The sequence below is a fragment of the Podarcis muralis genome, chromosome 16 (genome assembly GCF_964188315.1).
Source record: "Podarcis muralis chromosome 16, rPodMur119.hap1.1, whole genome shotgun sequence".
NCBI lineage: Eukaryota > Metazoa > Chordata > Lepidosauria > Squamata > Lacertidae > Podarcis > Podarcis muralis.
This window is the reverse complement of record NC_135670.1, coordinates 26,956,553-26,972,648: the sequence shown is the minus strand read 5'-3', so window position 1 is coordinate 26,972,648 and position 16,096 is coordinate 26,956,553. Positions and strand designations below refer to the sequence as shown.

At 47.2% G+C, this 16,096-nt stretch overlaps 1 protein-coding gene across 2 annotated transcripts in view; it reads right to left on the bottom strand.

The window, feature by feature from the left end:
• UPB1 (beta-ureidopropionase 1) overlaps positions 1 to 16,060 on the bottom strand; it is a 30,039-nt gene extending 13,979 nt beyond the window's left edge. The window contains exons 1-9 of one of the 2 annotated variants that reach the window (XM_028711148.2): positions 15,843 to 16,057; positions 14,219 to 14,390; positions 12,853 to 12,940; positions 12,063 to 12,157; positions 10,035 to 10,196; positions 9,329 to 9,498; positions 5,888 to 5,969; positions 5,059 to 5,101; positions 3,262 to 3,416 (exon numbers count right to left, since the gene is read on the bottom strand). In XM_028711148.2, coding sequence (XP_028566981.2) covers positions 3,262 to 3,416; positions 5,059 to 5,101; positions 5,888 to 5,969; positions 9,329 to 9,498; positions 10,035 to 10,196; positions 12,063 to 12,157; positions 12,853 to 12,940; positions 14,219 to 14,390; positions 15,843 to 15,943 — 1,068 coding nt within the window. In that variant the 5' untranslated portion in view covers positions 15,944 to 16,057. Of the gene's footprint in view, positions 1 to 3,261; positions 3,417 to 5,058; positions 5,102 to 5,887; positions 5,970 to 9,328; positions 9,499 to 10,034; positions 10,197 to 12,062; positions 12,158 to 12,852; positions 12,941 to 14,218; positions 14,391 to 15,842 lie in introns of both variants that reach the window. The other variant, XM_077920792.1, reaches the window with a different exon arrangement.
• Positions 16,061 to 16,096: the final 36 nt, after the last annotated feature.

The following is a 16,096-nucleotide window of genomic DNA, read 5'->3' as shown; positions in this document are numbered from 1 at the left end:
GTAGATGCCTCAGCGGTGCCGCCGAGGCGGGGGGGGGGCAGGTAAGCAGAGATGGGTATATTAACGGACAGACAGTTCATATAAAGGGAGGGGGGTTAGCAGGTAGAGATGCAAGAGATTAGAGGGGTGGGGCCAGGGGAAATATGTGTTTAGGAGGGGGTTGTATATGCCCAAAAGGGGTATTGGGGTCCAGTTAAGGTGGAAGTTGGGGTTGGGAGTGCACTCAGAAACAGAGGCAGACAAATAGGGTATATGTAAAGGGTGGAGGGGGGAAAGGGAAGAAAAAGAAGAAAGAAAGAAAAAGGGGGGAGGCGGGGGGAGAGAGGAGATTGGAGTAAAAGAGAAGAGAGAGAGAGAGAGAGAGAGAGAGAGAGGAGAGAAAGTACAGTAATATCAGCGGTATTAGAATGCAGCAGTAGTTTTAGCTATAGTATGAGGGGGGCAAATTATGATAGGGTGATATGAATGTGTGTATGCGTTTCCTTTAGGGGAAGGGGGGGATGGAGAGAGGGAGGAGGGAGAGAAAAGGAGAGGAGGAAGGGGAAGGGTGGGAAAAGGAAGGAGGAGAAAAGAGAGGGGGAGAGGGTGAGCTGCTGCAATGGTATGGGGGGGAGAGTCTTATTTTAAAAGAGGGGGTGGGGGGGAAAGGGCTCCCTTCTCAAAAACAAACTGATGAACAGGCTAAAAAGGGGGGGGGGTTGATTTTAAAAAATAAAAGGGATAGAAAACAAAATTGGGGATGGAAAATGAAAGGTGGAATAAAGGGAAAAAATGAGGAGGGGTGAAGAGAGAGATGGGAGAGAAAAATAAAAAAGGGGGAAGTTGAGGGGGAGAGTATCAATAGCAATAGCAGTGATATGGAGGAAATTTTTGTTTTAAAAGAGAGTGGTGGTCGTAGCTGGGGGCGAAAGATTCCCCCTTCAAGAACAAACCAACAAGAGCTTTAAAAAGAGAAAGAGGGAAAGAAAAGAATAATAATTGTATGGTTTGGTTTTGTTTTCCCCCCCAAATAATAATAATAATATTTCCCCCTAATTATTGTTATTATTTTTTGTTTGTAACAAAGTAATTAAAAATGTACGGGTAAAAGATAAAAATGAGAATTAAAGGTAAAAAAGAAAGAAAAAAAAGAAAAAGGGGGTTGTCTTTAGATAGAGCTTTTTATTTTATTTTTTAAAAAAATGAGTAAAGTGTAGGTAAAAGAGGGTAGGTAAAAGAGAGTGGAAAGTCTGGGGCGAAGTGGCAGTCCCAGGAAATGGCCTGTGATGGTTCAGGGTTGTTTTCTGGGTACTGCCATTTTAAATCTTAAGAGGGGAGTTTGAGGTGGAAATAAAATGAGGTTTAAATTGAGGGGGGGTGTGTGGAAAAGTGTGTCTTTAAGTAGTGTGTAGAAAAGATAGAAATAAATATAAAGATTCAAATAAAGGGTGGCTGCAGCAGCAGTGGCCCCTCTTTTAAAAAGAAAAGTGGTAAAAGTAGGTATATGGGGGGGGGGAGGGATAAGAAAGATATATAGATATATATATATATTCTTTTTAAAGGGGGGAGGAAGGGGTTAAAAAAAAGGGGGAGTTAAAAAAAAAGAAAAGAAAGGGGGAAAAGGGTAGGTTTTTTTTTCTCCTTTGTTATGCAGCTTCTCTGTGTTTTCCTTGCCGCTGGAGCTCCCGGTAGGGCTCAGCCACGTGCGTTTTTTTCCCTTTTCTTCCCCGAAGCCTTCACCGTGCTCACCTACCTCTCCTCTGCTTTCCCGTCGGCAGAGATGGGGGCAGCAACGGTAAATTTGGGGCTCCTTTTTCTTTCTTTCTTTTTCTTCCTCTCTCTCCCTTTCTTTCTCCCTCTTTGCGTTAGCTCCACTGTCCTCTTGGTTTTGGAGCTCCTCTCGGCTGTTGGGGGGGGGGTCGGGTGCCTTTCCGGCTCAATCAAGGTCGTGGGGGGGTGCTTTGGCTCCTTTGATAGATGCCCGGGCACCCCCAATACCTCTCCGCTGGCAGTGTTGGCAGCAGCAATCTTGGGGGTCCGGGAATTGGCCAGACAGAGCCTTTTAATGTGGCTGGCTTCAGGAGCTCTTTTCTTCTGCTGCTGCCGCCATGCTGCCTCGCCGGAAGTCCCCCCTGACCTTCCTTTTGACCGTTACCTCGCTCTCTGATGCAGGCGTGGCTAACCCTGACTCCTGTCCTTCCGCTGACGGAAGGCTGCCTGCTGCCGATGTTTGGGACTCCTCCCCCTTACTGCTCTCCGGTGGGGAAGCTGGTCCCGATTTCCAGCTGCTGCTCTCTGAGTCCCCTCTGGCCCCTCCTTCCTGGGGTGTTCCCTCTGGCAACCCCCTGGCTCTGACCACTGGGGCCCCTTTCTGTGAATCCTCTGATTCACTGGAGAGACTTAGAGACCTCGGATGGCTACCCTCGCTGACTTCTCCCTCAGATTCCTCTCCCTCGGTCTCTACTTCCTCCCTTTCCTGTCCCTCTGCTCCTGAACCCCTGACAATAATAATAATAATAATAATAATAATAATAATCCTAAGCAATTAGGGTAGCTGCTACAGAAAACTATTTGAGATCTTCAAGCTTGCAACTAGTGAATCTTAAAACATTTACTCGGAGGCAAGCTCCACTGAGATGGACGGGGCATACTTTGAGGTGAGTGGGTACAGAATTGCAGATGGAGAGAGGGAACAAGATCTTCACTTAAGCAGCTTCAAGATTGTCACATTCCTGTCAAAGAAATCTAGACTTCCTTGCTAATGTGAGCATAAAGACCATCATTGTTTCAAGAGACACCTGCCGTTTTTGTGGTTACTGGCTCCCCAGGGTGTGGCATTCACTGCGCCAACAAGGAAAGCTGGTGAAATGCAGGAGACATTGCAGGTAGGTGTCCATTATGCAATTTCACCTACCACTTTCAATGGGTAGTTTAAAACGTGCATATAAAAGATGCTGTAAAATATACATACTGCACTATCCCCCTCCCGCAACACCCTTCCCCAAAGGAGGTCATTTCATTAATGTCAAAAGAGTGTGTAGACTTTAAAGGTAACTTTCTGGTACCCTTGGGTCAGATGCAGCAGCCTGGTATAATTCAGGAGCTGTTGACTGCACAGCCCCAGATCCAGAAAAATCTTAAACCATTCCAGAACAGTCTCTCTCCTCCAGAATATACTTAGAGATAGAAGCCAATTGGCATTTCAACTGAACGCCAGCAGAGTTCAGCCTCACTGGAAATCAGATAGAAACAGGAGGGTTTGCTTAATGAAAAAAGACTTACCTTAAAATTCCATTTGTCCCCAACTTGCCTGCAAAGATTTAGATCCATCTCCGTCACCAAAAGCCCATCCTGGGTGCGGGAGAGGCCAGGGGTCCGACTCCCATCCGGAGCAGCCACATAACTTGAACCATAAAAGTGACCAAAGTCACGATGGGCTTCATATATAAGCAAAGAAGCAAGAGAAACAAATTGAATATAGCAAAATGGGAGCCCTGCAGGGTGATGGAACAGTTAGAGTAAGGTGGGGGGAACCTCTGGCCAACAAGCCTGTCTTGACTGTTTGGGGCAAACCATACCCACCTGCCCTACACCTGCATCATACAGGTAAGGGCAGACCTTGACAGAAAGGACAAAACTTGCCCAAAGCCTGCTTTGTGCAGCTTCCAACCAGCTGGTTGTCAGGAGCCTTTGAAGGACCATGCAAAGCAAGAACCCAGGGCTATGTAGGGTCACTCTCCCTTCACATCAGCCAATGCAAAGGGAGACTGGTCTCGCTTGGTGCTGGGCTTAAATGCACAGCAACCAAACCCAGCATTAGGCAGGACCACTACCACCCCTGGCTTTGGCTGATGTGAAAGGAAAGTGATTCTGCTGTGTTGGGGTGTGCTAGGGAGCTCCCTGCAGTGAAGACATTACTGAACTACATAGACCAAGATCTTTATTCCGTAGCAGACCACTTCTTGTGTCCTTAACATGGGTGTAAAGTGGGGGCAGGGAGGGGCAGTTGCTCTCCTAAATCAATAAAAACAAAAAATACATAGCAAACTGAGGTTCTGCTCCCCTCTAACAAAATGCCTGCCCCCCCCTTAAAAAAATCCTGGCTACACCCATGGTCCCTAGACCAATCTGACATTTGCACCCTGATTTCCTATGATCCTCCTTTGCACAGAAAAGTAACAAAAAGATGGCCAACAAATTTATTACAGCATAAATCCCTTTTGTTAAAGCCAGAAGGTGGCAGGAGGAGGCCAGATAAGGAAACATTTCCCAGGAACAGTGAAGGTTGGCCAGCAGGTAGGAGAGGCTGCACTGGCCTCTCCCATCCTTTGGCTTCCCATTTACTTGCCAGTGTGGCTAGATGGAAACTATGGGTGGCTTTGAGGTGCTGCAGGCAGTGGCGTAGCGTGGGTTGTCAGCACCCGGGGCAAGGCAAGTAATTTGCGCCCCCTAACCCGTGGATTTGCGCCCCCTAACCTGTGGATTTGCGCCCCCTAACCCGTGGATTTGCCCTAACCCCAGATGTTGCGCCCAGTGCGGCCGACCCCCCCCTGCACCCCCACGCTACGCCACTGGCTGCAGGGACTCCAAGAGTCTTGCCCTCCGCTCCCTCCCCATTCTGTGCCATCTCAAATGGCCTTCGCTTTCAAAAGCTGCTTGCTGTCCTGTTGAGTTGAAGGGGAAAGGGGGGGCAACAAGTTTCTGTTTGAGCAAAAGGTACCTAAAATGTACCCTGTTGCTCACAAACAGTTTCACAATGTTCAAGACAACTGTCTAATGAATCTGTTATTTGTCTATTCTGATTCTTGTCTTCAGTGACCTCAGAACAAACACATTATTAGATATAAATGCAGAATTCAACATTAAAGGAGTTAACTTTTCGGCCCTTTTGGCCAATACTGTACCACAAACCATTTCAGAGTTTCCCAGGGTGCTGGACAAACCTCTTCCCACCACAGAAGAGAACAACCAGGTTGGAAGGAGGAACCTCTATCCTTGTTGGCATGCTATCACCACCCCATGCTAAAGAGACTCCCCACAAGTATCACTCTCCATACGAAAGAAAACAAAGGCACCTACCCTCTCCACCATCTCCTGATGTAAAGGGATTTGGATAAACTTCCTGCAAGAAGCAGAAGAGTCATCACCCAGAAGGAATTATTCATCAAGCCACCCTTACGGCAGCAGAAGAGTGCAAAATGAAAGGAAGATGGCACTGTTGCTTCGCACCAGGCAGTCTCTTCTCCTTCCCCACCCACCCTGAAAAACTTGAAATGAACAATGCAAGACACAGAAGCCATTCTTATCATTCTAAATCTAATCAGCTGTGTCTGGCTTTCAAGCAAAGTATTGCTTGCATCCTCTAGAGCGGCCTGTCTCCACATTCAGTCTATTGATTTCCTTGATGGATGAAAGGCAAACCCCATCTGTGAATGGGGGTTATTTCGCTCCTTACGAAACAGGGAAGGAAGGGCTTTTGGCAGCCTCACCTTCTACTGATGCCTTCTCCCGATCCGTGACAGCAGGAAGCAAGTGTGCATGTCCTCACCACCTTCAAGGAGCTGGCTCCCAGAGCAAGGTGGCCAAAGGCCCACCAGAGACGTAGGGAGGGAGAACAGTTCCAGACAACATCTCCTGGCTACTCAGAACCTTCTGACAACACTGGGCTATCCCAAAGCAGCAACACCTTCACAAACCTACTCACTTTCTTTGCTGTGGGGAAGAGAAGCCGGCAGGGCAGCTGAGAAGATGCAGAACGGGGGAGAGTAGCATTAAAAAGCCACTTAGAGGGGCAGGGCAGATGGGGGATTTTGATGCTACACCCTACAGTTCCACACAGGGCTCTGTTTTTAGCAAGCAGGAGCCTAACTGGTGGCATCTCAAAGCACAGAGAGCTGAAAGGCCTCACCGTTCCCACCCGGTTGACGGCACAGGTGAAACAGTGGTTCGCAATGGCTGCATTCCTCGCTTCAATGGGCCACATGGATTCACTGGAAATAATAAAGGAAGAGGCATGAATGCAGAACTCAGAGCCTTTCTTACATCACCTGAAATACCACTTTTTAACAGGCCACCTTCTTCACGATGTCGTCTTGTGACAGGCTCAGGGGCTGCTTCCCAGCTTTGGCAACTGCAGCTCTCACCTCAACAGCTCCCCGACTCCTGCACAGCCTTTCCCCTTCCAAGTCCCTAAATTGTCTTCCATTTTGCACTATTGTAGAAGGGTGAATTATTTAATATGCCTGTGGGGAGCAGGGAGACAGGGAACCTCTTTGGGATTCATTTAGATTGCTGTGCTTTCCACACCACAAATCCTTTAGTGTCTATAAATGGATTCTAAAGAAGTTTCTTATTTTGTCAAGACTCTCCCTTCACTCCATCTGTTTATCTGTTTGAACCAATGCTGCATTTAAGGAGGTTGGACTAGATGACCATTTGGGTCGCCTCCAACTCTACAATTCCATGATTCTATGTTTTAATTTGTATTGTTGCACATTTTATTGTATTGCTTTTCATTCTTACTTTTTAAAAAGCTACATTTTTGTTTTAGAATGGAACAGCTTGATTTTTCACAGGAATAAGACTGACTGCAGAAGGACATTTCCAGCCCAACATGAGGCAATTTGGAAAAACAATTCAAGCGTCTGGAGATTCAAGCTAATGTTGTTTATGATACCTTACATCTCTCCACCTGACAAATACGATAACAGATTGCGCTGTCCTCTTCTATAGTGGATGTGTAGCAAGAAAGAAAGACGAAGATATAAAGGACTCCTAGCGGGCTGCGGGGGGAGGGTGGTAATGGAGATCTCCAGCAGGGAGTTCTAAAGGTGTAGCGCAATCACTAAAATGACCAGTTTGGCAATCAGCAGCTTCTGGGGCCAGGCCCTGATTCGGATGATACCAGGGGGCAGAGGGAAGAGAAACAGGAAATGCAGACATGTTGTGGGGAAGGGAAGAGAGGGCAGCAAGTGCTTGCTTGTATCATTTGCAGAAATTGTCTGCTGCAGGGGATCTAAGAAATCTCTTCCTGCCAGTTAGTTTATACTCTCACAAAGCAATAAAGCAACCAAGGAAAGAGTCAATAATGCCGCCTCACTAAAACCACCCCGAGAAAGCAGGAAATGCCTCCAAAAGGTCACACACTCACCTGCCGCCTGCCTCTCTAATGGCCCTAAGCATGCCCTTTAAAATAACGTGGGGCACAATCCAAGCAAAGTCCATCCTCTCCCAAGGTGGACTTTGAGATAACTATCAACTAGGGGTGGCTGTTGGGCAAGCTCTCCAAAGCTCTCCTCAAATTAGCTGAGAAAAACCTGGACTACCTTAAAATCAGGCTTCAAACTTGCTTCACTTTGATTATAAGAGTGCCACAACAAACCTACACAAAATATAAATAAAAGAGATGTATTTGTAGTGCTCTCTTGGTGGAACTACCTCTGCTCTGTTGTGAGGCAAGTACCGCCCTAGGACCACAGAAATTCTGGTCTTTGCTGAAAGCTCACCTGTTAGCCACTGGTCTCTTATCTGCCATTTTCTTCTGAATAGACATTTTATTCCAACCCACCCATGCCTTTTTATCACATATGAATGGGGTTACAGAAATATTTAAACAAACAAAACTGTGGGGCAAAGAAATAAGTTTTGGAAATAAAAGCATGGTCACAATGTCCCCCATGCAGCAATCACAGTGTCCTAGAAATCATTCAGCATGTTTTGGCCAACCCTAAAGTGGTGAGTTTCGTAAACCACCCACTTATTTTCTTTGCCTGGTAAAAATTAAATGTTTCACATCCACCCAATTATCGTGACCCTCCGACAGACACAGAACAGCTAAACAAACAGGACACCCCGTTCTCAGCCTCTCCATTAGCTCGGGCAGAAAGTCATACATTATGAGGAATATCCTGAACTTTGCCCCCAAGCTTAGCAGACGCCATTGGATGACAATCTAATGACCCCTTACAAAGGAGGAGATGTTTGCTAGCCCTTTTCCCTCGTGATGCTCTTTTGGGCATGACACAATCCAAGTGAACAGTGAACAGCTCCTGTAACAAAACACCTCCAACTTGCAGCTGCACTCCATCACTTAGAAAGTCCTTCTTCCTAATGGAAGTTATCCAGGGAGGGGTGAGTCTTGCTTGAGAGGCAGGACTATGCAACTCCTCCTCCCCAGTTCCTGCCCTGCATGCTCCTATGCAACTGGGCCTTCACAGAGCTCTAGCTCCCTGAACCTTTGGCTTTAATGTAGGAGCAGCCAGATTGCCTGTTTTATTCAACTCTTTATGTGGCCCTGAGGAGAGAAGCACCTGCCCCACAGAGACCACCAGGCCTGGCCACAGAGAAGGGCAGAGCTGCCAGGCTTGCTTGACCAAGTCAGTGTCCCCGACAAGACAGCCTTCTCCTCCATTTGGCAGGCAAGGGGACCCAGGCTCCTGCATTGGCAAATAACAACTCTGGCTCTAAGAGGACCTTGGAACCTGGGCTGCATCCCAGGCAGGGGCCACCTTCTTTTTTGCTGGCAGCAGTGCCCATAGCCAGTCCAGCTCTGGCTGCAAAGAGGGACAAAGCTCTCAAGCCAGGTTAGATCACAAATGCCAGCTTTCCTAATGGAGTGGTCTAGGTCCTGAGAGTGGTGCACACATTGTCTGTTCAGCTTCAATCCCATAGAGGATTCAGTGCCCAGACACACCCGATACCCATATGCCTTGTTTTCTTTCCTGGCTCTTTCTTGTTTTCTTCTCTTTTTTGGAAGCTGCCTCTTATTTCCCGCTGTTTTCTTTCCTCACCCATTAGCGAGGTGTTTTATGCAGGGTTTGCTGAACCTCTACCCTCCCGCCAAAGCTCCCCCGCCCTTTCAGAGCCTGTCTGTTGTCTCAGCTCAGTTAATGGCTAAACCCTTTGAGCTCTTAGCGTAAAATATTTACAGTCACTCTGGGGTGGCGGCAGCAGCTACCTGACTGTAACCTTCTGTGCCCAATGGAGTGACAGTCGGGACAAGGCTACTGGGCATTGAAGGCTTTGGAGGAGTGGTCCTCTCCTATTTCTCCCTTGTTACCCTCTCACACTGTCTTACATCAGCTACCTGAGACTTCCAATAACTGACTTCCAAGGTAGTCTTCCTTGTTGCCAACCCTTCGGCTAGGAGAGCTCATGAGCTTCATGTGCTTTGCTTGGACCCTCTCAATTTGGCCCCTGCATAGAGATAAGGCAGGGCTACAACAGAGCACTCCTCCAGAAGACCGCAATTTAGCTTTCCAAATTTTCTGAGGGTTTTATCAAAGGTAATGGCCTTACACATACACCAGACCATTTTCTGCAGCAAGATAAGCAAGATTCCGAATGGTACCTGAGTTTCCCAATAGTGGCAGAAGGATTAAAGATGATCTCTGCTCCATTCAGACTGTACATGAGCCAATTGAGGGGATGATGTCGCCCATAGCAAATGTTTACGGCAATCTTCCCAAACTGAGTCTGGAACACCGGGTGCCCCATGTCCCCCTCCATGTAGTATGTTGACTGCAAAACACACAGACTTACACTTGAATGAGATCCCTGGAGTCCAAAACACCAGCTGCCTTAACAGAAATCTCGCAGCAGCAGACATGACAAGAGCTGGGCATATCTGTGGTGATCAAGCTAAAGGAAGTATCCCCAAATACCAAACAGGTTTAAGCAATATTAGATACAAGGAGAACCTAGGAAGCTCCCTTCTTCCAAGTCAGACGTTTGATCCATCTAGCTCAATATTGTCTACACTGACTGACAGCAACAGCTTGCCAGGGTTTCAGACAGGATTTCTTTCCTATGAGTTGCTCCATGGTGCCAGGAAACAAACAATTTGGGAGCCTCAGCCTGAAAACCAGACACACGGAGCCAGGGACCCTCAAAGTGAAACCAGAAGTACAAGGACACTCGTATTTTTTGTATGCTCGCTTGATTTAGATGTGTGCATGGCAACCCCCCGCCGCCCTGCAAAAGCTACTCCTGGAGGAATTTGTTACTGAATTAGCAAGAGTGCTCTGTTTCCCCATAATGCAAAAGCTACCACTCACCTCATTGAAATCTCCAATCCTTGGGATGTGATTCTTCCTAGACTTGCCCAGCACAGCACCCGTGTTCGAAATCACCACCGCTGTGTTCCACAAGGTCTCCCCATGCGCAGTATCTCTTTCCAGGATTGGAGACACCACCACCATGTTGTGCTTCCTGGCCAGCTGCAGCCGTGATGGAAATGATGCCACATTTTATTAAATGTACTAGCAGCGTTTCAGCGGACGATCTTGGAACAACTTACCGAATCAGAACAGTTGGGACAATAAAAAATAAATAGTAACACCAAATATCAGAAAAGCAGGATGAAACAGCAGAAGAGTATAAAAAGACTTTTGATTAGGTTTTCACAAGAGATCTGCCAGTTGGCAGGAGGCCTGCAAGACCAAGAGAAAAGGAAAAAATGCCTACAGAAGAGTCTGCTGACTGAATAGCTAAAACAGAGTGAGGTCAAAGAATCAAAGGATTATGGAGTTGGAACGGTCATCTGATCCAATCCCCTGCAATGATCACAGCTGAAATATCCCTAACAGGTAGCCATCCAACCTCTGCTTAAACACCTCCAATGAAGAAGTGTCTGCCATCTTCCGAGGTAGTCTATTTCACTGTCAAATTGCTCTTACTGTCAGAAACTTCTTCCTACTGTCATGGGTGGCAATGCGGAGCACTCTCTGTACCAGATCCTATTTATGCCCAATCTAATAACAATATTATTCATAAAGAAGGGAGAAATGATTCCTCAATAATGCCAGAAACCACTGAATTCCCTGCAATGCCACTGCTGTCCATAACAGTGGAGGTTTTGACTCATAAGTGCTGCTTCCTTCCCAAATCCATACTCCAACTACCTTGAGGAAACAACCTCTGGTCTTGACGAGAGCATCCCACCCCCCACCCCAGGCTGTTCTAGAGGCCTCCATAGACTACCCTTCAGTGCCAGCATTTTGGGGGGAACCGCAAACTCCTCTTGACCTTTTCCAGATCCAAGCCTTCGCCTTTCCTGGGAAACGTGTCCCATAAGATCATTAAAAAGGAATCTGGGAACTGTCTTGCCCAGAGAAGTTAGAACAAAGATATAACAGCTTGTCTCCTATTACCCTTGGTCCCTGAAGAGTGTATTTTGCATTATGTCTCAGTACTGATAAGTCATGTCTCCTTTGATCCAATTATGTTTTCTCTTCCTTCCCCTTATGGCATTTTACTTTCCCATATGCTTGAATGTTAACCACAACAACATCCACCAAGATGCAATTAATCTGGCATTTACAATCACTTCGTGCTTGACCTGTGCTAAACTGAAGGCAGCAGGATGGAAAGGGATGCACAGCAAGCCACTCCGGTCCCTTCAGGATCAACAAGAAACAGACGATTGGGAAATCATTTCAGACGAGGGGGAAAACAACAAACACTCGTCTCTTTGCCAAAAAAAGGAGAAAGTCAGGCATTTGCTGAAAAGCAAAAGAACTGAAGTTGTACTTCCCAAAAGTCCTCTGTAGACACATCTACCTGCAATCCCCACCAATGGCACAGCTCACTCACTACTTATCAGCGGGGCCCAATCCACTAAGATGTTCTCCTAGGCAAGCCTCCTTGAAATGACCAGGAGCCACACAAAAGCAAAACCACAGGGGTGGTTAGGCTGCTTCACAATGTCTGTGTCCTGAGTGTCCATTCTGTATTGTTTTCATTTTAAATATCTCTGTTGTCCATGTTTGTAACTTTTTTGCCATTTTATTGTACATTGCTTTGAGATGATTGTGCAACATGTAATTAATAAATGAATAACAGCTACTTCTGAATAAACATGTACTCAGGATTGCAGGGTAAATGCAACTGAAGCAGCCTCACTGCCCAAGGGTTGCAGCCCTGGCTTACAAATGTGGTTGCCGGGCCCAGCTCTAGAAAAATGCCCCCACTCTTGGAAGTTTGCATGCAGGGTGGAAAGGACAGTCCAAATGCACACAGGCTGTTTTGACACAGCGGTGCAGAGGAGGTTTGTAAAAAGGCAGGACAGGAATCTGGCTCTTTACCTCTTGGCAAAACCTTGCCGTTGGGCCGCTCTCTGCTGATTCCGCAAATTCTGTCCAAGGAAGCCTCTCTCGTGTACAGAAAGCAAAAGGCATCGCTACAAAAAGAGCATCATAAGAAATGTGAGAAGTTCGCCCTGTCACTCCCATAAGATATTTCCGCATGTGACAGAGATCTGCTTTTGAGGTGGGTCTGTCTTTCTCATACTATTTTGTGCTATTGATATGAGGTCCTAACTGTAATACAGTGGTACCTCGGGTTAAGAATTTAATTCGTTCCAGAGGTCTGTTCTTAACCTGAAACTGTTCTTAAGCTGAGGTACCACTTTAGCTAATGGGGCCTACCGCCACCGCCACGCGATTTCAGTTCTCATCCTGAAGCAAAGTTCTTAACCCGAGGTACTATTTCTGGGTTAGCGGAGTCTGTAACCTGAAGCGTCTGTAACCTGAAGCGTCTGTAACCCGAGGTACCACTGTACTTTTATCGTCTGTCGCTACTTTTACAGATCGTTTAATCTCACTTTTTAGGTTTCATAACTGAATTTTTAATGTGTTGATGGTTTTTAATGGAGATGTTGTTAGCCACAGTGGATATTTAGTGGGAATCGTGCATAAATATTTTACAGAAACAAAAGATGTCCTGGGTTGTGCCCAGAGAATGTAGCTTGCTCACCAACACCTTTCTGTTTGAGTCTGGTTTCTGCTCTGACTTTATTCAAGAGTCGCACGCAACTGAAATTGACTTTTATAGCAGCAGAGAGGATTTAAATAGGCAGAACAAAACACTACTCACTCCAGACCTCTTGGAAACAGATGACATTGACCCCGCACATTGCTGCAACCTCCACAATTTCTTCTATGCGCTTGTGTAGTGCAGTTACCTAGGGAGAAGGTCAGCTGTAAAGGTCATTTAAACTACCTTTACTCTCATTTTGCCTCCCAAGCTCAACCATGTACAAAATACTGAGAGAAAAAGGGTTGACAAGAAACCCTGCCTGTAGGAAGCAGCAGCTTTAACATGATGAGTGAAGAAACTCTTTGCCAATTAAATGGGTTTATTAGTGGGGTAGGAGAGCTGAAAATAATGCCAATATATTTCACATCTGGCAAACAATGCACCCCTTGGATTTCAGATAGTACATGGGTAAAAAAGGTAAAGGGACCCCTGACCATTAGGTCCAGTTGCGGACGACTCTGGGGTTGTGGCGCTCATCTCGCTTTACTGGCCGAGGGAGCCGGCGTACAGCTTCCGGGTCATGTGGCCAGCATGACTAAGCGGCTTCTGGCAAACCAGAGCAGCGCACGGAAACGCCATTTACCTTCCCACCGGAGCGGTACCTATTTATCTACTTGCACTTTGTGCTTTCGAACTGCTAGGTTTGCAGGAGCAGAGACCAAGCAATGGGAGCTCACCCCGTCGCAGGGATTCAAATCACTGACCTTCTGATCGGCAAGCCCTAGGCACTGTGGTTTAACCCACAGCGCCACCCACGTTCCTTAGTACATGGGTAGATGAGCCTAAAAAAACCAGGGACACCAATTTTCATGGATGGCCCTCTAGGAGTCTTAGTTTGGTCAGAATCAAGTACAGTGGTGCCTTGGTTATCGAACTTAATCCATTCCAGGAATCCATTCGACTGCCAAAACTGTTCAAAAACCAAGGCACGGCTTCGAATTGGCTGCAGGAACTTCCTGCACCCAAGCAGAAGCTGTGTCACACGTTCAGCTTCTGAAAAACATTCACAAACTGGAACACTTACTTCCGGGTTTGCAGAATTCGGGAGCCAATTTGTTCGGCCACTAAGGTGTTCAGGAACCAACGTTTGACTGTATATACTTCCAGAGTTAACGCAAAAACATTACTTCTGTTAAATGAGCCACCACAGCTGTTAGAGGGCCATTAACATTTGTGTCCTGGGATTTTTAGACTTGTTTACCATGTACTATCTGAAACTAAAAGGCCACATTGCTTGCTACATGTGATTCCCCCCCCCCCCCAGCTCTCCTACCCCACAATATGGCCAACACAAAAGATTTGAGTCTCTGACAAAGCATAATGGTACAAAGAAGCTGGGGCTGCTCTCCCTTTGGAAAGACAAGAGCCAGCAATTGCAAACATGCAGGAACTTCCTTTACAAGCTTCCTTTACAAGTTGGTACCTGTTCAGCAACCGGTGCATCTGTAGGAAGTTGGATCTTATTCTGAATCAGCCCCACCCTGACAATACGCGGGGGCCTCAACTGCTCTGGTTCAGCTCCAAATCCATAACCCTGTAGGTCAAACTCCCTTTCTGTAGCAGCGGACAAAGCAGCAGAAGGCAAATCCAGTTGCCTGGAAAAGTAAGAACACAAAAATACAACAATCTTCCTCCGGTCCTGTACAAAATAAGAAACAGCAATATGGCAGGTTTATATATCTGCTATTTATGTCAGGTCAATGCACCTTGGTAGCCAAGAAATATTTAGGGGTGGAGGAGAAGGAAGGTTAAAGGTTAAGACCTTCCCCATCCCACACCTCTTATATAATCTTGAGCAAGTCACTCTGTTCACCAATTAGTGGGGTCACACAAAACTGTTTTGGAACAATGATCTGGACAGGCTGGTTTACTCAAATTCCATTAGATGCAAACTTGTCTCTGTATGACAAGCAAGCCATCCTCATCAAACTAACCTAAAATATTTCATCTCATGAGAACCTAAATGCAGTACAGCATTTCTACTCTGCCATGATATCCTTCTGATGGGCCTCTCTCTTGATCCGGACATCACATACCACATACATTCCTTATGCAACACATCATGACAGAACCTAGAGGCAGAGGCTTGGTAATCGGCTTGTGGACTCCTGAACCAACATTTGGAATTGCTGTTCTAAGGATATCGTATATTACTGGATAAATTTCTAAGGCCACTTCTGCAAGTCCTTTGCTCTGCAGGCAGCTGACTCTGTTGAAGCCTCTGGCTGAGGGGGGCCGCATGTGGGTTCACGTATGGGCCTTACAGTGGGGAGTTAGGCTTGATAGCCTCTCAGCCCTTTTCAGCATGCAGAAAGCATTCCAATTTAATCCTTTTTCAAAATGGGGTTGCCTTTGTCATGTCACCTTTAAAAAACCCAAACAGATCATCCTGAGGGAAGCTCATTCACCCATGAGCACCCTCCTTCTCCAAATCCTAGATCAGCAGCCCCTGCCCCACAACCTGGTTCCTGCTAGCTGTTTTCGGCTGCAACTCCCATCAGCTCCAGCCAACAGGGCTGGCCTACAATGAAGATCCTGTGGTTGATGGGAGCAGGGAGTCCAGCTGCCTTGAAAAGAACCAGAGGCTTTTGGAAGTTTGGCCACACTTGCCCATCCTTTCCCTGCTCTGATGTCAAATCCTGAAATGGCCAACCATCCAACTGACTGCTGCCAAGTCCCAAGAGGCAGTAGAGAAGGGGGGGGGGGTCGACCTTATAATTTGGGGTGTGTGAATATGCCTTCTCCACCTGTGCAACAAGCAGGAATCCACAAACTTTCCCCCTCTCAACAACTGCAGGGGGAAAGCTTAACCTGTTTCATTTCTGCCTGCCACACACTTGCTAAGAGGAGAATAAATCTGCGCCCCCCCCCAATAGGGTTCAACCAGGTGCCCTCCTTATGTTTTGGACTACAACTCCCAGCAGTCCCGCATCCAAAACAGTTGGAGGGCGCCAGGTGGAAGAAGGCTGAGACGGGAGGGGGGCTCATTCTCCCCCTCCTCTCCCGAGCTGACGCAGAGCCTGCTGGGATTTGTAGTCCCGGCGCACCTGACAGCCTCCCCGTAAAGAATCCGCTTCGCTTCGGCCAGCTCGGCGGGTGGCAGGTGCCGCTCCAGGCACTCCTCCAGAGAGTCCAGGCCGGCCGCCATCCTCGCCGAGAGACTCCGGGCTGGGACGAGGGAAGACGGAGGGACTCCGGACGGCAAGCGGTCAGTCCGTCGGACACGGAGTGACCGTTGGCCCGTCCGAACAGCTGGACTCCGCCTCTGAGGGGGAGGGGCAGGAGGACCCCCGGGCGCGCG